Source organism: Chiloscyllium punctatum, chromosome 19, assembly GCF_047496795.1.
Source record: "Chiloscyllium punctatum isolate Juve2018m chromosome 19, sChiPun1.3, whole genome shotgun sequence".
Classification (NCBI taxonomy): Eukaryota; Metazoa; Chordata; class Chondrichthyes; order Orectolobiformes; family Hemiscylliidae; genus Chiloscyllium; species Chiloscyllium punctatum.
The window spans coordinates 92207722-92230492 of NC_092757.1; the positions used below are offsets into that span (position 1 = coordinate 92207722).

Genomic DNA, 22771 nt, shown 5'->3' on the forward strand with positions numbered 1-22771 from the left:
CTCCTGCTCCTCAAAGAGATCTGAATGAATCTGGTAAACAAAATCACAAAGAGATTCACAAAGGTTTAGAATAAAGCATTTTAAACTTTGCGTGAGTTCAGGTGAAGTGACAGAGTCACGGACAGATCAAAGTAAGGGATTAGAAGGAATTTCATGCTGCATTGAGAATGTGGAATGCCCACACCCACCCGCTGGAGCAGAGAGAGCTGAAGGTAGGCTCGGTATAGATCCGAGGGGCTGGAGGGGAAACTGACTGGGATGAGCTGGTTAGGTCGGTTGGTCGGAGGGAACATTAACACAAGCAGAGAGCAACTAAAGGCAAAATACTGCTGATGCTGCAGATCTGAAATAAAACCAGAGAAACTCAGCAGGTTTGGCAGCATCTGTGGAGAGAGCGTGACAGAGAGAGAGAAAGAGAAACAGAGAGAGACAGAGACAGAGAGACAGACAGAGAGAGAGACAGACAGACAGAAAGAGAGAGAGAGAGACAGAGAGACGGAGACAGAGAGACAGACAGAGAGAGACAGAGAGACAGAAAGAGAGAGAGAGACAGAGAGACAGACAGTGAGAGAGACAGAGACAGAGAGAGACAGAGAAAGACAGAGAGACAGAGCTAACATTTCACACCCAGTGTGAGCCTGCAGCTGAGTGTCTCCAGCCCCTTCCGTTGGTATGATAAGAGGTGTCTCTGTGCTGGAGTTTGGATGTAATTCTGCAATACAGAAGCATTTGTCTTTGGAAATGCAGCAGGTACACAGCTGTGCTGTCAGTGAGGTGGATAGGACACAAAGCATTGTAGGGTCCTCTCACTCACTGTGTCAGCAGTTCAGGTGCGAGAATTTGCAGCACTGTGGTTTCACTCTGGATTCACCATCAGATAAATATCTTCTGCTCGGGATTTTGCTGTTAAACTTGGTTTCACAACTGGGGCCTCTGGTAAAGATAAAACATAAGATCGAGAATGTCTCTCAGTGATATCAGGAAGTGGTCCTCAGAATGTGGTGTAATAGGTGAGCAGAGACTGTCCCGGCTTCAGTGTAACCTTCCACAAGAAACTGAACAACCAATTCATCAGAATAACTCTTCACACTGAGAGTGGGGTGCATGTAGGGAATGGGCTGCCAGAGAAAGTGGTTGAAGCAGATACAATAGCAATATTTAAAAACCACTTGGATAAGTACATGGGTGGGAAGGGCACAGAGGGATATGGACAAATTGCAGACAATTGTAACTAGCTGAGTGGGCACTATGGTCAGTTCGGGCCGAACAGACTGTCTCCATGCTGGATTACTCTATGACTGTCTGTGTGGAGCTTGCGCATTCTCCCCGTGTATGGGTGGGTTTCCTCGGGTGCTCTGGTTTCCTCCCACAATCTAAAGATGTGTAGGGTAGGGTAGATTGGCCATGGGATATTGCCCATGGTGCCCGGGGATGTGCAGCTCAGGGTAGATTGGCCAAAGGAAATTGCCCATGGTGCCCAGGGATGTGCAGCTCAGGGTGGATTGGCCATGGGAAATTGCCCATGCTGCCCAGGGATGTGCAGCTCAGGGTGGATTGGCCATGGGAAATTGCCCATGCTGCCCAGGGATGTGCAGCTCAGGGTGGATTGGCCATGGGAAATTGCCCATGGTGCCCAGGGATGTGCAGCTCAGGGTGGATTGGCCATGGGAAATTGCCCATGCTGCCCAGGGATGTGCAGCTCAGGGTGGATTGGCCATGGGAAATTGCCCATGGTGCCCAGGGATGTGCAGGTTTGAGTGGATTGGCCATTGGAAATTGCCCATGGTGCCCAGGGATGTGCAGGTCAGGGTGGATTGCCCATACAAAATTGTCCCCGTGGTGCCCAGGGATGTGTAGGTTAGGGTGGATTGGCCATGGGAAATGTAGGTGCTGGGTCTGGGTGTGATATTTCCTCAGAGGACTGGGGTGGACTTAATGTCCCATTTCCACGCTGTAGTGATTCTGGGCAATAGAGGTTTTGATTGCTCCAATCCACTTTCAAAGATATTAAACTGAAGATGTTTACTGAGTGAAGAATAATGATTTGAAATGAATCTGGTGAAGTTCAACTTTGACCCAGATTATTGTATATTTGACCCAGGTTATTGTATCTGAAAATGTGTTTCTGGAAAAGCGCAGCAGGTCAGGCAGCATCCAAGGAGCAGGAGAATCGACGTTTCTGGCATAAGCGCTTCTTCAGAAACGTCGATTCTCCTGCTCCTTGGATGCTGCCTGACCTGCTGCGCTTTTCCAGAAACACATTTTCAGCTCTGATCTCCAGCATCTGCAGTCCTCACTTTCTCCTAGCAGGTTATTGTATATTTGACCCAGATTATTGTATATTTGTTTCAGGTTACTGTATATTTAACCCAGGTTATTGTATATTTGACCCAGATTATTGTATATTTGACCCAGGTTATTGTATATTTGACCCAGATTATTGTATATTTGTCTCAGGTTATTGAATATTTAACCCAGGTTATTGTATATATGACCCAGGTTATTGTATATTTGTTTCAGGTTACTGTATATTTAACCCAGGTTATTGTATATTTGACCCAGGTTATTGTATATTTGTCTCAGGTTATTGTATATTTAACCCAGGTTATTGTATATTTGACCCAGATTATTGTATATTTGTCTCAGGTTATTGTATATTTGACCCAGATTATTGTATACTTGTCTCAGGTTATTGTATATTTGACCCAGATTATTGTATATATGACCCAGGTTATTGTATATTTGTTTCAGGTTACTGTATATTTAACTCAGGTTATTGAATATTTGACCCAGGTTATTGTATATTTGACCCAGATTATTGTATATTTGTCTCAGGTTATTGTATATTTAACCCAGGTTATTGTATATTTGACCCTGGTTATTGTATATTTGTCTCAGGTTATTGTATATTTGACCCAGGTTATTGTATATTTGACCCAGGTTATTGTATATTTGTCTCAGGTTATTGTATATTTAACCCAGGTTATTGTATATTTGACCCAGGTTATTGTATATTTGTCTCAGGTTATTGTATATTTGACCCAGATTATTGTATATTTGTCTCAGGTTATTGTATATTTAACCCAGGTTATTGTATATATGACCCAGGTTATTGTATATTTGTTTCAGGTTACTGTATATTTAACCCAGGTTATTGTATATTTGACCCAGGTTATTGTATATTTGACCCAGATTATTGTATATTTGTCTCAGGTTATTGTATATTTGATCCAGGTTATTGTATATTTGACCAGGTTATTGTATATTGGTCTCAGGTTATTGTATATTTGATCAAGGTTATTGTATATTTGACCCAGGTTATTGTATATTTGTTTCAGGTTACTGTATATTTAACCCAGGTTATTGTATATTTGTCTCAGGTTATTGTATATTTAACCCAGGTTATTGTATATTTGACCCAGGTTATTGTATATTTGATGCAGGTTACTGTATATTTGACCCAGGTTATTGTATATTTGACCCAGATTATTGTATATTTGTCTCAGGTTATTGTATATTTGATTCAGGTTATTGTATGTTTGACCCAGGTTATTGTATATTTGACCCAGATTATTGTATATTTGTTTCAGGTTATTGTATATCTAACCCAGGTTATTGTATATATGACCCAGGTTATTGTATATTTGTTTCAGGTTACTGTATATTTAACCCAGGTTATTGTATATTTGACCCAGGTTATTGTATATTTGTCTCAGGTTATTGTATATTTACCCCAGGTTATTGTATATTTGATGCAGGTTATTGTATAGTTGTCTCAGGTTATTGTATATTTGACCCAGATTATTGTATATTTGTCTCAGGTTATTGTATATTTAACCCAGGTTATTGTATATATGACCCAGGTTATTGTATACATGTTTCAGGTTACTGTATATTTAACTCAGGTTATTGAATATTTGACCCAGGTTATTGTATATTTGACCCAGATTATTGTATATTTGTCTCAGGTTATTGTATATTTGACCCAGGTTATTGTATATTTGTCTCAGGTTATTGTATATTTGACCCAGATTATTGTATATTTGTCTCAGGTTATTGTATATTTAACCCAGGTTATTGTATATATGACCCAGGTTATTGTATATTTATTTCAGGTAACTGTATATTTAACCCAGGTTATTGTATATTTGACCCAGGTTATTGTATATTTGTCTCAGGTTATTGTATATTTAACCCAGGTTATTGTATATTTGACTCAGGTTATTGTATATTTGACCCAGATTATTGTATATTTGTCTCAGGTTATTGTATATTTAACCCAGGTTATTGTATATATGCCCCAGGTTATTGTATATTTGTTTCAGGTTACTGTATATTTGACCCAGATTATTGTATATTTGTCTCAGGTTATTGTATATTTGATCCAGGTTATTGTATATTTGACCCAGGTTATTGTATATTTGTCTCAGGTTATTGTATATTTGATCAAGGTTATTGTATATTTGTCCCAGGTTATTGTATATTTGTTTCAGGTTACTGTATATTTAACCCAGGTTATTGTATATTTGACCCAGATTATTGTATATTTAACCTAGGTTATTGTATATTTGACCCAGGTTATTGTATATTTGATGCAGGTTACTGTATATTTGACCCAGGTTATTGTATATTTGACCCAGATTATTGTATATTTGTCTCAGGTTATTGTATATTTAACCCAGGTTATTGTATATATGACCCAGGTTATTGTATATTTGTTTCAGGTTACTGTATATTTAACCCAGGTTATTGTATATTTGACCCAGGTTATTGTATATTTGTCTCAGGTTATTGTATATTTGACCCAGGTAATTGTATGTTTGACCCAGGTTATTGTATATTTGACTCAGGTTATTGTATATTTAACCCAGGTTATTGTATATTTGACCCAGGTTATTGTATATTTGTCTCAGGTTATTGTATATTTGATACAGGTTATTGTATATTTGAGGTAAAAACAATGACTGCAGATGCTGGAAACCAGATTCTGGATTAGTGGTGCTGGAAGAGCACAGCAGTTCAGGCAGCATCCAAGTAGCTTCGAAATCGACGTTTCGGGCAAAAGCCCTTCATCAGGAATAAAGGCAGTGAGCCTGAAGGGTGGAGAGATAAGCTAGAGGAGGGTGGGGGTGGGGAGAAAGTACTTTGTCTCAGGTTATTGTGTATTTGATACAGGTTATTGTACATTTGTCTCAGGTTATTGTATATTTGACCCAGGTTATTGTACATTTGTCTCAGGTTATTGTATATTTAACCCAGGTTATTGTATATTTGTCTCAGGTTATTGTATATTTGTCTCAGGTTATTGTATATTTGACCCAGGTTATTGTACATTTGTCTCAGGTTATTGTATATTTAACCCAGGTTATTGTATATTTGACCCAGGTTATTGTACATTTGTCTCAGGTTATTGTATATTTGTCTCAGGTTATTGTGTATTTGATACAGGTTATTGTATACTTGACTCAGGTTATTGTATATTTGTCTCAGGTTATTGTATATTTGACCAGGTTATTGTATATTTGTTTCAGGTTAATGTATATTTGATACCGGTTATTGTATATTTGACCCAGGTTATTGTATATTTGTCTCAGGTTATTGTATATTTGACCCAGGTTATTGTAAGGTCCAACAGCCTGCTCCCCCAAAGCAAGGCCAAACAACTTGCTGCCTAGTGGCAGCCACACATTTGAACTTGGGAAGAACTGTCAGCAGAGATTGTCTCAGCTCTCAGATTGTTTAATTAATTTTATATATACAGGTGGATTTTGCAAATACATAGAATTCAGTTCAATGTTCTACAGAATGTAAAACTTGGAAAAGCGTGTGGGGAATGAAGGTGAATTTTAATAATAAATTTATTTCTCAAATGTAGTTGTTTTTCCTTTAGCAGTGAACATAAACCTTGACGGGGGATGGTTGGTTGAGACTGCTGTTTGGATGGAAATTCCTTCAATTGTTTGGTTCAGGAGCTGGTTAGAGCTCAGGGCAGTCAGTGGGTGACCATCTGCACAGTAAAGGAGTGCTGCAGGATATTCAGACTCTGCACCACTCTCACTGCGGGACAGCAACAACACCATGGAGTGCCAGGAACATAGAGAGAGAGAGAGAATGTGTGTGTGTGTGCGAGAGAGAGCGTGTGCATGCAGTGTGTGTGTGACTGATGAGCCTTTAGAACATAGGACAGTACAGCGCGGAACAGGCCCTTCGGCCCTCGGTGTTACACCAAGCTGTGAGCTAATCTAAGCCCATCCCCCTACACTATCCCTTTACCATCCATGTGCTTATCCAAGGATTGTTGAAGTCTCCTTAATGTGGCTGAGTTAACTACATCAGCAGGTAGGGTATTCCACACCCTTACCACTCTCTGCGTAAAGACCCTGCCTCTGACATCTGTCTTAAATCTATCACCCCTCAATTTGTAGTTATGCCCCCTCATACAAGCTGACGTCATCATCCTAGGAAAAAGACTCTCTGTCTACCCTGTCTAATCCTCTGATCATCTTGTATGTTTCTATCAAATTCCCCCCTTAGCCTTCATCTTTCCAATGAGAACAAGTCTCTCAGCCTTTCCTCATAAGACCTTCCCTCTAGACCAGGCAACATCCTGGTAAATCTCCTCTGCACCTTTTCCAATGCTTCCACATCCTTCCTGTAATGGGGTGACCAGAACTGTATACAATATTTCAAGTGCGGCCGCACTAATGTTTTGTATAGTTGCAGCATGACATCACTGCTCCGGACCTCAATCCCTCTACCAATAAAACCTAACACACTGTATGCCTTCTTAACAGCACTATCAACCTGGGTGGCAACTTTAAGGGATGTATGTACATGGACATCAAGATCCCCCTGCACATCCACACTACCAAGAATCTTTCCATTGACCCAGTACTCTGCCTTCCTGTTATTCTTCCCAAAGTGAATCACCTCACATTTATCTGCATTGAACTCCATTTGCCACCTCTCAGCCCAATTCTGCAGTTTATCCAAGTCCCTCTGCCACCTGTAATATTCTTCCAAAATGTCCACTACTCCACCGACTTTAGAGTCATCTGCAAATTTACTAATCCATCCACCGATGCCTGCATCCAAATCATTTATAAAAATGACAAACAGCAGTGATCCCAAAACAGATCCTTGGGGCACACTACCATTAACCGGACTGCAGGCTGAATATTTTCCATCAACCACCACTCGCTGCCTTCTTTCAGAAAGAAAGTTTCTAATCCAAACTGCTAAATCACCCTCAATCCCATGCCTCTGCATTTTCTTCAACAGCCTACCATGTGGAACCTTATCAAAGGCTTTACTGAAGTCCATGTACACCACGTCAACTGCCCTACTCTCATCTACATGCTTGGTCACCTTCTCAAAAAACTCAATGAGGTTTGTGAGACACGACCTGCCCTTGACGAAACCATGTTGACTATTTGAAGTCAAATTGTTGCTTGCTAGATAATCTTCTCATAATCCTTTCCAAAACCTTTCCTACAACAGAAGTAAGGCTCACTGGTCTAGAATTACCTGGGTCATCTCTACTGCCGTTCTTGAACAAGGGCACAACATTTACAATCCTCCAGTCCTCTGGCACTAAACCTGTAGACAATGATGACTCAAATATCAAAGTCACAGACTCCACTATCTCCTCCCTAGCTTCCCAGCGAATCCTCAGATAAATCCCATCTGGCCCAGGAGACATATCTATTTTCACTCCTCTAGAATTGCTAACACATCCTCCATACTAACCTCAATCCTTTCAAGTCTAATATCCTGTATCTTGTTCTTCTTCTCTACAATATTCTCCTTTTCCTGAGTGAAGGCAGATGAAAAATATTCATTTAACACCTCTCCGATCTCCGCAGGGTCCACACACCACTTTCCACATCTGCCTTTGACTGGCCCTATTCCTACCCTAGTCATCCTTTTATCCCTCACATACCTATAGAAGGTTTAGGGTTCTCCTTTATTCTACCTGCTAAAGACTGTTCATGTCCTCTCCTTGCTCTTCTTAACTCTCTCTTTAAATCCTTCCTAGCTAATCTGTAACTCTCTATCACCTCATCGGAACCATCTTGCCTCAACATCACATAAGTCTCCCTCTTCCACTTACTAAGAGATGCAATTTCTGTCGTAAACCACGGTTCCCTTCCCTTATCCCCTCCTCCCTGCCCGACAGGGACATACCTATCAAGGACACACAATATCTATTCTGTAAACCAGCTCCACATTTTGATCGCCCCCATTCCCTGCATTTTGCTACCCCATTCTTTGCCTCCTAAGTCTTGCCTAATCACATTATAATTGCCCTTGCCCTGTGGCATGTACCTATCCCTTTCCATCACTAACTAAACGTAACTGAATTATGATTCTGGATTAGTGGTGCTGGAAGAGCACAGCAGTTCAGGCAGCAGCTGCTCCTCGGATGCTGCCTGAACTGCTGTGCTCTTCCAGCACCACTAATCCAGAATCTGGTTTCCAGCATCTGCAGTCATTGTTTTTACCCCGTAACTGAATTATGGTCACTCTCTCCAAGGTGCTCGCCTACAACTAAATCAAACCCCTGGCCTGGTTCATTACCGAGCACCAGATCCAGTGTGGCCTCCCCTCTTGTCGGCCCTTCGACATACTGTGTCAGGAAACCCTCCTGTACACATTGGACAAAACCTGATCCATCCGACGTACTAGAGTTATAGCATTTCCAGTCCGTGTTGGGGAAGTTAAAGTCCCCCACGATGACCACACTGTTCCTTTCACTCCTGCCTAGAATCGATTTGCCGATCCTCTCCTCCACATCCCTGGAACTCTGCGGAGGCCTAGAGAAAGTTCCGAGCAGTGTGACCTCTCCTCTCCAGTTTCTAACCTCAGCCCACACCACCTCAGTAGACAAGTCCTCAACAAAAGTTCTTTCAGCCACCGTTATACTGTCCTTTTTACTTTCTGTAATCTTTCTCGTTACTCCTGTTAGCTGTCTGCTTGGTCCCAGGGTTAACCACCACATGTGGAAGGTGTAGAATATTCTGTCGGGAGTGAGTCCCAGGTTGAGGTACACGAGTTCTGAAATCTCTACCCTCCTCAGGTCTGACCTCTCTCACACATTCCCGACTTTAATCACTCCGTCAGCAGCAGCCACACCTTCTACTCCAAGGGCAGTATAATTCAGTCCTTAAACCATAATCTCTCTGTCTCTGTCTCTCTCGCTGCATTTAAAATGCCCTTTAAAAGCCTCCTTGGATGGACCAGTGACAACTCTCTTAAAGTACCTCTCCTGTGAAGACGCTTGCATTGCTTCATGATATTAGGTGCTACATAAATGCAGTTTGTTGTTACATACTGTGTTAGGGAATCCATTAGTAACTATTCTGGGTTGACCTATTCTTACAAGTTTATGTTTGGAAAGACTGATACTGTGACAAAAGACAGATGCTAGTTGCCTAACTTGTCTGGTAAGTGTTAAAACCTCATATACTCCCCAGAACCGCGTCAGGTTAACCCCTTCAGTCCCAGCCTGCTGCTGCTGGCTACAGTTCCTCATAACCCATTGGATGGGGACAACTGTCTTTCCTTTGGGTAATCACCCCCACCCTCACCCCCACCCTCAACCCCCACTCTCCCCCCCACTCTCACCCCCCACTCTCCCCCCCCACTCTCACCCCTCACTCTCACCCCCCCACCCTCACTTACACCCTCACCCAAACCCTCACCCCCACTCTCACCCCTCACTCTCACCCCCACTCTCACCCCCACCCTCACCCCCCACTCTCACCCCCACTCTCACCCCCACCCTCAACCCCCACTCTCCCCCCCACTCTCACCCCTCACTCTCACCCCCACTCTCACCCCCACCCTCAACCCCCACTCTCACCCCCACCCTCAACCCCCACTCTCCCCCCCACTCTCACCCCCCACTCTCCCCCCACTCTCACCCCTCACTCTCACCCCCCCACCCTCACTCACACCCTCACCCAAACCCTCACGTCCACTCTCACCCCTCACTCTCACCCCCACTCTCACCACCACTCTCACCCCCATTCTCACCCCCACTCTCCCACCCACTCATCCCCACTCTCACCCTGACCCTCACCCCCCACTCTCACCCCCACTCTCGACCCCATTCTCACCCCCACTCTCACCCCCACTCTCACCCCCCACTCTCCCCCCCGCTCTCACCCCAACCCTCACCCCCTACTCTCACCCCCACTCCCATCCCCATTCTCACTCCCACTCTCACCCCTCACCCTCACCCCCCACTCTACCCCCCACTCTCACCCCCCACCCTCACCCCCAATTTCACCCCCCACTCTCACCCCTCACCCTCAGCCGCACTCTCACCCCCCACTCTCCCCCCCACTCACACCCCACTCTCCCCCCACTCTCCCCTCACTCTCACCCCCACTCTCCCTCCCCACTCTCACCCCCCACCCTCAGCCCCACTCTCATCCCCACTCTCCCCACCACTCTCTCCCCCACTCTCACCCCTCACCCTCACCCCCACTCTCACCCCCCACTCTCACCCCTCACCCTCATCCCCCACTCTACCCCCCACTCTCACCCCCACCCTCAACCCCACACTCACCCCCCACTCTGCCCCCCCCCACTCTCACCCCCCACCATCACCCTCACTGTCACCCCCCACTCTCCACCCCACTCTCACCCCCCACCCTCAGCCCCACTGTCACTCCCCACTCTTCCCCCCACTCTCACCCCCTACTCTTCCCCCATTCTCCCCCTCACCCCCACTCTCACCCCTCACCCTCAGCCCCACTCTCATCCCTACTCTCCCCCACTCTCCCCCCACTCTCCCCCCACTCTCCCCCTCATCCTCACCCCCACTCTCATCCCTCACCCCCACTCTCACCCCCACCCTCAACCCCACACTCATCCCCCACTCTGCCCCTCCCACTCTCACCCCCCACCATCACCCTCACTGTCACCCCCCACTCTCCTCCCCACTCTCACACCCCACTATCCCCCCACTCTCCTCCCCACTCTCCCCCCACTCTCCCCCCACTCTCACCCCCACTCTCCCCCCCACTCTCCCCCCACTCTCACCCCAACTCTCCCTCCCCACTCTCCCCCCCCACTCTCCCCCCACTCTCCCCCCACTCTCACCCCCACTCTCCCTCCCCACTCTCTCCCCCCACTCTCACCCCCACTCTCCCCCCCCACTCTCCCCCCCCACTCTCCCCCCACTCTCACCCCCACTCTCACCCCCACTCACCCTCCCCACTCTCCCTCCCCACTCTCCCCCCCCACTCTCCCCCCACTCTCCCCCCCCACTCTCACCCCCACTCTCCCCCCACTCTCCCCCTCATCCTCACCCCCACTCTCATCCCTCACCCCCACTCTCACCCCCCACTCTCCCCCCTCACCTCCCACTCTCCCCCCCACTCTCCCCCCTCACCTCACCCCCACTCTCACTCTCAACCTCACCCTCACCCCCACTCTCATCCCTCACCCCCACTCTCACCCCCACTCTCATCCCTCACCCCGACTCTCGCCCCTCACCCCGACACTCACCCCTCACCCCCACTCTCACCCACAGCCCCCCCACCCTCGCCCCCCCAGCCCCACCCTCATCCCCCCACCCTCGCCCCCCCACCTCCACCCTCACCCCCACTCTCATCCCTCACCCCCACTCTCACCCCCACTCTCATCCCTCACCCCAACTCTCGCCCCTCACCCCGACACTCAGCCCTCCCCCCCATTCTCACCCTCAGCCCCCCACCCTCGCCCCCCCCACCCCCACCCTCACCCCCCCACCCTCGCCCCCCCACCTCCACCATCACCCCCTCTCTCATCCCTCACCCCGACTCTCACCCCTCACCCTCACCCCCACTCTCACCCCCGAATCTCACCCCCACTCTCATCCCTCACCCCGACTCTCGCCCCTGACCCCGACACTCACCCCTCACGCCCCCCCACCCTCGCCCCCCCCACCTCCACCATCAGCCCCTCTCTCATCCCTCACCCCGACTCTCATCCCTCACCCTCACCCCCACTCTCACCCCCCACTCTCACCCCCACTCTCATCCCTCACCCTGACTCTCGCCCCTCACCCTGACACTCACCCCTCACCCCCACTCTCACCCTTAGCCCCCCCACCCCTGCCCTCATCGCACACTCACCCCTCACCCCCACTCTCACCCTCAGCCCCCCCACCCCCGCCCTCATCCCACACTCACCCCTCACCCCCACTCTCACCCTCAGCCCCCCCACCCCCGCCCTCATCCCACACTCACCCCTCACCCCCACTCTCACCCTCAGCCCCCCCACCCCCGCCCTCATCGCACACTCACCCCTCACCCCCACTCTCACCCTCAGCCCCCCCCCCCCCACCCCGTTCCCTCACCCTCACCCCCCGTTTTACCTTCAGCCCATCTTCAGACGGTTTACTCCCAGGAAGATTGTGTAAAGTCTCCTCACAACTTTCTGTTGTTAACACAAGTTAACATTTGAATCAAGTTCTGATAAACGTCATCAATAACAACAACTTGACAGGTTTGAAAACGCCACCTTTTGCTGGAACATTCTGTCATTCGGACAAATGGGAAATTGCGAAATTTCACACGATGACAAGTTCACAGCCCACAGGAAAGGTGCTGTTTGATTCGGGAGCTCACTACGATTTCCTGAGCTATCGCCTTGGAGGAAATGACAGCAATTGCCCCCCCAAAACATTTGATTTGTTAAAAACACCAGAAGGCTTGAACGCATTCCTTTCAGAGTGTGCTGCTACTTCCCATCCCTTCAAACTCTCGCTGAGCGATTGGTAAACTGCATTTTTCTTTCATCATAAACACCTAAAAAACACAAACAGAAGTTGCTGGAGAAGCTCAGTAGGTCTGACAGCATCTGTGGAGAGAAATCAGAGTTAATGTTTCGGATCCAGTAACCCTTCTTCAGAATTGAGGAATTGCGTTCTGGGGTACAGTCACCGGACCTGAAAAGGTAACTCTGATTTCTCTCCACAGATGCTGCCAGATCTGCTGAGCTTCTCCAGCAATTTCTATTATTTCATCACCTGGGCTTAATCCCAATTTTTACTTTGTTACACTCCCCTGTGTAACTCTGTTTAAAGGAGCTGTGCAAATATTCCTGTTGACTTTTGGTTTGATCAGATGCTCTTTCTTTGATCTTAGGTCACCGTTTAGCACTGGAACAGTTTACAAAGATTTCTCATCTGTGCTGTCCCGGTCTGGTCCAATTCCTCCACCCAACTAAAGGCACAGTGGTCTGAACCTTCCCACCTCAGCGCCGACAGAGACGTGACCAGAACCCAGGTAAACACTGCCTGCAGTACACCGAGGGAGTGCCACCCTGTCCAAGTGACTGTTGTTCAGCCAAGGCATCAAACCAAGACCCTGTTTACCCACAGGCTACCACAGTGCTGTGTGTGGGAGCTGTCTGTGATTATACACTGGCAGCTGAACATCCTACATTATACAAGTTAAAAATCACACAGCACCAGGTTATAGTCCAACAGGTTTAATTGGAAGCACTAGCTTTCGGAGCGTCACTCCTTCATCAGGCAGCTACTGGGGCAGGAGCATAGGACACAGAATTTATAGCAAAAGATCACAGTGTCATGCAATTAAAATGATACAGGTTTATTCAATATATAATTTCAATTGTATGATACTGTGATCTCTTGCTATAAATTCTGTGCCTAATGACCTTGCCCCACTCATTACCTGAAAGCTAGTGTGCTTCCAATTAAACCTGTTGGACTATAACCTGGTGTTGTGTGATTTTTAACTTTGTTCACCCCAGTCCAACACCGGCCCCTCCACATCTTGTTTAAGAAAACAGAAGTACTCTCGTTGCCTCCGGTTACAGGAAGTCTGGATGGAGCGTGGAAAGGCAGGCTGTGAAAATACTTGGTATTTCACAAGACGAACTGAGCAAATCAATTCCTGCTTCTTAAATCAAACCCTCAGGGCTTCCTCCGGGACTTTGTGGTTTGTCAGAACTCAATCTGCTCGACGAGAGCGACGGCTAGGCAAATGGTAACACTCTGCAACAACTGGAAATCTAGACCAGAAACCAGAAACAGCTCAGCTAAGTCTAGCTCAGCCCAGCTCAGCCCAGTCCAGCCCAGCTCAGTCCAGCCCAGCTCAGTCCAGCCCAGCCCAGCACAGCCCAGCTCAGCTCAGTCCAGCCCAGCTCAGTCCAGCTCAGCCCAGTCCAGCCCAGCTCAGCCCAGTTCAGCCCAGCTCAGCCCAGTCCAGCCCAGCTCAGCCCAGCTCAGCCCAGTCCAGCCCAGCCCAGCTCAGCTCAGTCCAGCTCAGCCCAGTCCAGCCCAGCTCAGCCCAGTCCAGCCCAGCTCAGCCCAGCTCAGCCCTGTCCAGCCCAGCCCAGCTCAGCTCAGCCCAGCTCAGCCCAGCCCAGCCCAGCTCAGCCCAGCTCAGCCCAGCCCAGTCCAGCTCAGCTCAGCTCAGCCCAGCATTTCACAGCTCAGTCCAGCACAGCCCAGCTCAGCCCAGCTCGGCTCAGCCCAGTCCAGCTCAGCCCAGTCCAGCTCAGCCCAGCCCAGCTCAGCTCAGTCCAGCCCAGTCCAGCTCAGCCCAGTCCAGCCCAGCTCAGCTCAGTCCAGCCCAGTCCAGCTCAGCCCAGACCAGCTCAGCCCATCCCAGCCCAGCCCAGCTCAGCTCAGCCCAGCTCAGCCCAGTCCAGCTCAGCCCAGACCAGCTCAGCCCATCCCAGCCAAGCCCAGCTCAGCTCAGCACAGCCCAGCTAACCTCAGCTCAGCCCAGCCCAGCCCAGTCCAATTCAGCCCAGCTCAGTTCAGTCCAGCCCAGTCCAGCTCAACCCAGCCCAGCTCAGCCCAGCTCAGCTCAGCCCAGCTCAGCCCAGTCCAGCTCAGCCCAGCCCAGCTCAGCTCAGTCCAGCTCAACCCAGTCCAGCTCAGTCCAGCCCAGCTCAGCTCAGCCCAGCCCAGCCCAGTCCAATTCAGCCCAGCTCAGCCCAGTCCAGCTCAGCCCAGCCCAGCTCAGCTCAGCTCAGCCCAGCCCAGTCCAGCTCAGCCCAACTCAGCCCAGCCCAGCTCAGTCCAGCTCAGCCCAACTCAGCCCAGCCCAGCTCAGCTCAGCCCAGCCCAGCCCAGCCCAGCCCAGCTCAGCTCAGCCCAGCCCAGGCCAGCCCAGGCCAGCCCAGCCCAGCCCAGTCCAATTCAGCCCAGCTCAGTTCAGTCCAGCCCAGCCCAGCTCAACCCAGCCCAGCTCAGCCCAGCTCAGCCCAGTCCAGCTCAGCCCAGCCCAGCTCAGCTCAGCCCAGCCCAGCCCAGTCCAATTCAGCCCAGCTCAGCCCAGTCCAGCTCAGCCCAGCCCAGCTCAGCTCAGCTCAGCCCAGCCCAGCCCAGCTCAGTCCAGCTCAGCCCAACTCAGCCCAGCCCAGCTCAGCTCAGCCCAGCCAAGGCCAGCCCAGCCCAGCCCAGGCCAGCCCAGCCCAGCCCAGTCCAATTCAGCCCAGCTCAGCCCAGTCCAGCTCAGCCCAACTCAGTCCAGCCCAGCCCAGCCCAGGCCAGCCCAGCCCAGCCCAGCCCAGGCCAGCCCAGCCCAGCCCAGCCCAGCTCAGCTCAGCCCAGCCAAGGCCAGCCCAGCCCAGCCCAGGCCAGCCCAGCCCAGCCCAGTCCAATTCAGCCCAGCTCAGCCCAGTCCAGCCCAGCCCAGCCCAGCCCAGGCCAGCCCAGCCCAGCCCAACCCAGCTCAGCCCAGCCCAGCCCGATCCTCAGTGGAGTTGTAGGGAGGGGATAATGAGTGAGTTCCCATTTGCCTGATCCTACTTCAGTCTTTGCCCAATAAAAGCCTGAGAGCACAGACCAGCAGCAATCCATTAATCTGCTCAAACTGAGGGAAAATACAGACAATGCTGGGGGTCAGAAATAAAAACAGAAAGTGTTGCTGAACAAAGAGACCTTGGAGTGCAGGTTCATAGTTCATTGTGGAGTCACAGGTAGATAGGATAGTGAAGGCGGCGTTTGGTATGGTTTCCTTTATTGGTCAGAGTATTGAGTACAGGGGTTGGAAGGTCATGTTGCGGCTGTACAGGACATTGGTTAGGCCACTGTTGGAATATTGTGTGCAATTCTGGTCTCCTTCCTATCGGAAAGATGTTGTGAAACTTGAAAGTGTTCAGAAAAGATTGACAAGGATGTTGCCAGGGTTGGAGGATTTGAGCTACAGGGAGAGGCTGAACAGGCTGGGGCTGTTTTCCCTGGAGTGTCGGAGGCTGAGGGGTGACCTTATAGAGGTTTACAAAATTATGAGGGGCATGGATAGGATAAATAGGCAAAGTCTTTTCCCTGGAATGGGGGAGTCCAGAACTAGAGGGCATAGGTTTAGGGTGAGAGGGAAAAGATATAAAAGAGACCTAAGGGGCAACTATTTATGCGGAGGGTGGTAGGTGTATGGAATGAGCTGCCAGAGGATGTGGTTGAGGCTGGTACAATTACAACATTTAAGAGGCATTTGGATGGGTATATGAATAGGAAGGGTTTGGAGGGATATGGGCCAAGTGTTGGAAAATAGGAATGGATTAGTTTAGAATATTCGGTTGGTCTGGACAAGTTGAATGGAAAGGTCTGTCTCTGTGCTGTGTATAGCTCCATGACTCTAAGTGCTGCTGCAGGTTTAACAGCAGCTATGGAGAGAGTAACAATGAGAATGGATCATAAGAGACAGAATTTAGAGCAAATGTTGACAGTGTCATGCAACTGAAATGATATATTGAGCAAAACTAGATTGTTAATCCTCCCAAAGTACATCTAGGTTTGTTCAATATATAATTTCAATTGCATAACACTGAGATTTTTTGCTATAAATTCTGTGTCTTATGATCCTGCTTCAACCACCTGATGAAGGAGCAGTGCTTCGAAAGCTAGTGCTTCCAAATAAACCCGTTGGCCTAGAGCCTAGTGTTGTGCGATTTTTAACTCTGCAGACTGCGCAGCCTTCAGGATGAGGGTGAGTGCTATCTGACATTGAATGGACATCACATCCAGTACTTCCCATGATTTGTAGTGAGAACAGAAATCGAGATTCATCTACATATGTTTCAGGAGCAGGTCAACAGAAAGTCCCTGACAGTTGGTTTGTGTGTGACCAAACTTTATTTGTTAAAATGTTCTGAATCTTTCCATTCGCATGCAACCACTTTGTAGGTGATGTAAACACTTTCAACACAGTTTACTACATTTCCAGTTTGTATTTCCCCATTTTACAGTTTGACCAGGAACAGTTAGCAGCTGCTTGCCCAGCTGGGGGAGGACCAGGTCAAGGATGGAAACTGTTGGTCAGTTGTGTTCAGTGGCAGAGACTGTAGTAGGTGCTTTGACTCAAACTGTTCAGGGATGTTATGACAAACATCTGGAGCAGGTAGGACTTGAACTTGGGCCCCACTTGGTCAGAGGTAGGAACACTACCACTGTGCCACAACAGGCCCCAAACTTGAGTGTATTGCTAACTTCAATTATTTTATTGAATCACTTTTACAGATTTACAAATGTACGTGTCTGGAACCATTTATTTCAGTCATTTTCAAGGTATCATAGAATCCCTACAGACGGGAAGCAGGCCATTTGGCCCATTCAGTCCACACTGACCCTCTGAAGAGCATCCCACCAAAACCCATCCCTACAACCCTACATTTCCCATGGTTAACCTACACCGTATGTGGCATGGTGGCACAGTGGCTCAGTGGTTAGCACTGCTGCCTTACTGCACCAGGAACCCAGGTTCGATTCCAGTTTCGAGTGACTGTCTGTGTGGGTTTCCTCCGGGTGCTCCAGTTCCCTCCCACAATCCAAAGGTGTGCAGGTTAGGGTGGATTGGCCATGTTAAATTGTCCTCTAATGTTAGGTACATTAGTCAGAGGGAAATGGGTCTGGGTGGGTGGGTGGTTGTGGACTTGTAGGGTTGAAGGGCCTGTTTCCGCACTGTAGGTAATCTAATCTACACACCCCTGAGCACGATGGGCAATTTCCCATGGCCAATCCATCGTAATCTTCAGATTCTTGGGTTGTGGGAAGAAACTGGAGCACCTGGAGGAAACCCACGCAGACACGGGGAGGATGTGCAAACTCCACAGTCAGTCACCCGAGGGTGGAATCGAACCTGAGTCCCTGGCGCTGTGAAGCAGCAGTGCTAACCACTGAGCCACCGTGCTACCCTGTGTTTGGACTTGTAGTCATCGCTTGCTATCCAGGGAATGTGGGGAGCTGCCTTCCTGAGCCATGTTTACAGATTTGATACAATACATTGCCTCATTCAGCTAGTACAGAGGAGAGCCCACTTTGGTGCAGGGACCAGATCATACAATAGCTCAAGAAGGAACGCTTTCTCCCCCCAGAAGAGTTTTTAATAACAACCAACAGTTTCACTACAGCTCACTTTGACTGACATCGGCCTCATCCGCGGAATACTCACTAAATAACACAAAATATTCAGATTAAAGCTCTTGGGAAAATATTCCCTCACACTGTTGGATGGGATTGACTTTCCAACTCATTCTCCCATTCCGTTCGTCAGCTGATTCAACAATAACAGAATGGTTGAGAATATCTTGAATTTCCAGGGATTCCGGGAGGTTCGGGAATGCCAAATGTGATGCCACAAGGATCGGTGCTGGATCCACTACTTTTTGTCATTTACATAAATGATTTGGATACGAGCATAAGAGATACAGTTAGTAAGTTTGTAGATGACACCAAAATTGGAGGTGTAGTGGACAGCGAAGAAGGTTACCTCAGATTACAACAGGATCTGGACCAGATGGGCCAATGGGCTGAGAAATGGCACATGGAGTTTAATTCAGATAAATGTGAGGTGCTGCATTTTGGGAAAGCAAATCTTAGCAGGACTTATACACTTAATGGTAAGGTCCTAGGGAATATTGCTGAACAAAGAGACCTTGGAGTGCAGGTTCATAGCTCCTTGAAAGTGGAGTCGCAGGTAGATAGGATAGTGAAGAAGGAGTTAGGCAAGCTTTCCTTTATTGGTCAGAGTATTGAGTACAGGAGTTGGGGGGGGGTCATGTTGCGGCTGTACAGGACATTGGTTAGGCCACTGTTGGAATATTGTGTGCAATTCTGGTCTCCTTCCTATTGGAAAGATGTTGTGAAACCTGAAAGAGTTCAGAAAAGATTTACAAGGATGTTGCCAGGGTTGGAGGATCTGAGCTGCAGGGAGAGGCTGAACAGGCTGGGGCTGTTTTCCCTGGAGCATCGGAGGCTGAGGAGTGACCTTATAGAGGTTTACAAAATTATGAGGGGCATGGATAGGATAAATAGATAAAGTCTTTTCCTTGGGGTCAGGGAGTCCAGAACTAGAGGGCATAGGTTTAGGGTGAGAGGGGAAAGATATAAAAGAGACCTAAGGGGCAACTTTTTCACACAGAGGGTGGTAGGTGTATGGAATGAGCTGCCAGAGAATGTGGTGGAGGCTGGTACAATTGCAGGCATTTGGATGGGTCTATGAATAGGAAGGGTTTGGAGGGATATGGGCCGGGTGCTGGCAGGTGGGACTAGATTGGGTTGGGATATCTGGTCGGAATGGACGGGTTGGACTGAAGGGTCTGTTTCCGTGCTGTACCTCGCTATGACTCTATGGTACCACTCCAGTTCCCTCCTTAGTGCAGGAAGCACGTGTGTTTGAATGTTCCCACACATCCAGTAGTGCCACTGGCTGGTGGAGATGTGGTTCGACATCCTCTTGCTAGGTGTCTGTGCGGCAGGAACATCATGGCCCAGGGCTGAAATATTGTCCAGGACCTGCTGCACGTTCTCACAGATCCCACATTTCTGAGAAGGCACTGAATCAAGGGTCCACTGTAAATAAAGGCAAGATGGATCTGCCCAAAAATCCTGGCCAATGGTTTTCCCTCAACCACCAATGCAAAACACAGGTCATTATCTGGTTTGTGGGATCTTGCTGTGCACAACTTGGTTCTCACTTTGTTTAACAGCAGTGACTGCAGAATCTGATTGGTTACAGATCATACTCATGAAAGGCGCTATATAAATACAAGCCTTTACTTCCTCTTCCTTCAGTGGAAATGAAGAAGCATGAGAAAGGGTAGAGAAGATAGCTCACCGAATGTTACAAGGATGAGGAATTTCTTTCATGAGGAGAGTTAGGGAAGTTTAAGCTGTCCTCCCTGGTGACCTATCAGAGATGAGCTTCGAAGAGAGTGGATTAAAAATAACTCTGGTCAATGGATTAATGGTGATAGGTTCAAAATCATTGACAAAATATTGAGAAAGGGGGTCGTGCCAAATGAGTTTCACTCAGCTGAGAGTCTGGAACATGGTCTGTAAATGAGGTGGGAGCTGATTTCATAAATGATTTAATACGTGGTTGGGGGTGAAACTCTTACAGGGTTCTGGATGAAAAACGTGGGGATTTTGTTTTTTGAGTTGCAGACAGCAGACTGAGGTGGTGTCACTGAGCTCTTTCACAAAGTCCAATAGTGGAGGAGAATGGTGCAGCCCAACTTGTAACAGAAGCTTCTGCTGTATTTTTACACAGGGTTATGGATAAAAATCTCCGAATTGTCATGCAGCGTGACAAAATGGATTGTAATCAGGAGAGGTCAGTATCCTCCGCGGAAGCAACACTATCGGATTTTTTACTCAGCCGTTACCATGTGCGTTTGGTTTGGTGGCTCGTATTTCTGTTCAGATGATGGGAGCTAAACGATGCAAATTCCCCAGGTGACAACGCTGCTCCTTCAACAGGGTCAGGTCGTCCTTGGGGTTTTTTTTCAGGAGGTCAAAGACACAGGCTCCGAATTGTCTGGGGTTGATCTACTTGGGGAGGCTTTTCAAAGTTTAACAAAAACCCTTGTACAATGAAAGCCAGTTCTCCCAGCTCAGCTTTTCCCTGGTCTGAGTTTGAGCTCGGGCTGCTCAGAGTAAACAGGCAGTCGGTTTTGAGGCTGTTGGTCAAACAAACAGCTACATGGAAGAAGGTACTCCATGCCAAATCGCTCTGCCATCTCTCTCTCTCTCCTGTACCACCCTGGCTTGGATTGTACCTTTTGTGCCAAGGGATGTTTATGGAGATTGTTGCAAGTATTTGGAACAGCATCATTAAAGGATGATCTGTTGGGTTTTCGGAGAGGTTAAGTTGTTCTCTATTCTGTTCTCTCGTGTTTGTGTTTCATTCGGTCATCTTGTAAACAAATTCTGTTTTGTTTCAAACTAAGTGGTTTGACCAGCTGCATCCCTCCTGGAATATCCATTCTACACCTGCTTAAAACACTGAGCAAAGTTAGACTCCAGGCTACTTCCCTGAGATGGTTTGAGGGGGGTCTGGCCTGGTCTATAACATTCAACAAGATCATGGCTGATTTTCTACTTCAAGACTTTCTCCTCCCTCCCTACAGCGACAATATGTTCTTTCATTTCCCTTCGAACAGAGCAACTCGAACACATTCAGTCCCCTGGACCAACGAAATCTAGAGATTCACAACTCTGAGGGAAGAAATCTCAGTTCTAAACAGCTAGCCTTTGACCCCAAGAATACAGCACTGTGTCACAGCTTGCTGACCCCCAGGAAAACATTTCTCCTATTAAACCCCTTCAGAATCCTCTAAGTTTCAATTAGGTCCCCTCTCATTCAGCTATACATAAAGGTTTTGTGTGACTTTTAACTTTGTCCACCCCATTCCAACACTGGCACTTTCCCCTCTTCTACACATGAGGGGAGGCAATGGTCCAGTGGTATTATCACTGGACTGTTAATCCAGAGACCTAGGTAATGCTCTAGGGAACCGGAATTCAAATCCTATCGTAGCAGATGGTGGAATTTGAATTGAGCAAAAAATATCTGGAATTAAGAGTCGAATGATGACCTTGAATCCATTGTTAATTGTCAGAAAAAACACACCTGGTTCAGTAAGGTCCCTCTCAAAGGAAACTGCCATCTTTACCTGGTCTGGCCTACGTGTGACTCCAGACCCACAGCGATGTGGTTGACTCCAAACTGGGCAATAAATGCTGTCTAACCAATGACATTCTTATCCTGTGAATGAAGGGGAGAAAAGGCAATAACAGACCTTACCTGCTCCCACTGGGGACAAACGCCTCGGCCCAACAACCAATCATTGTTACAGTCACCCAGAATAAGTACGCCCTGCTTTGGGTAAGGTCACGGGGTTCCAGGTATGGCCTCCCTGACACCCGATATAATTCTAATCAGAGCACCATGGGTATGACCCCTGGCCAGACCATGCTGCCGAGCGCAGAGTGGAGCTCTTCGAGTTCCTCTGATGGTTAACAGGATACTCTGTTCTGAGCCACTTGCTGGGCTGGTATAAAGGAGGAGCTGGCCATCAAAGGGTTGTTCACCTCATGGCCTGATAATCCTCATTCCTGAAGAAGGACTTACGCCCGAAACGTTGACTCTCCTGCTCCTCGGATGCTGCCTGACCTGCTGTGTTTTCCCAGTGCCACACTCTTCAACTCCAATCATCACTAACCCTCAGCCTATCGCACTCCTCCCACCCCTACCCTATCCAGAGTTTTATCCGAAATGGAGAGGACAGTGTGAGACCATCAGTGGAACATGTGTCCTCTCGGGCGGGTGTTAAACATTCCACCACCATTCTCCAAATGGGGCCAGTTCTAACCCTTCACCCCCTCAAGCACCATCACTGAGAAAACAATTACCTAGACATCACTGTACAAAGCAGATTGGGTTGGGGAAGGTGCAAATTAGACACTGATCCCAAAATCAGGTTAGCACCTGAGGAGGGGGAGTGGTCAGCTTTT

At 48.3% G+C, this 22771-nt stretch overlaps 1 protein-coding gene across 4 annotated transcripts in view; it reads left to right on the forward strand.

Moving 5' to 3' along the window:
* Positions 1–22771, forward strand: part of LOC140491617 (transient receptor potential cation channel subfamily V member 3-like) — a 92634-nt gene continuing 69863 nt past the window's right edge. Inside the window, exons 1-3 of one of the 4 annotated variants that reach the window (XM_072590064.1) lie at positions 1–212; positions 13143–13283; positions 20526–20588. In XM_072590064.1, the coding sequence (XP_072446165.1) occupies positions 20530–20588 (59 nt within the window). In that variant the 5' untranslated portion in view covers positions 1–212; positions 13143–13283; positions 20526–20529. Of the gene's footprint in view, positions 213–12676; positions 12952–13142; positions 13284–20525; positions 20589–22771 lie in introns of those variants that run through there. The other 3 variants (XM_072590062.1, XM_072590063.1, XM_072590067.1) reach the window with 3 other exon arrangements.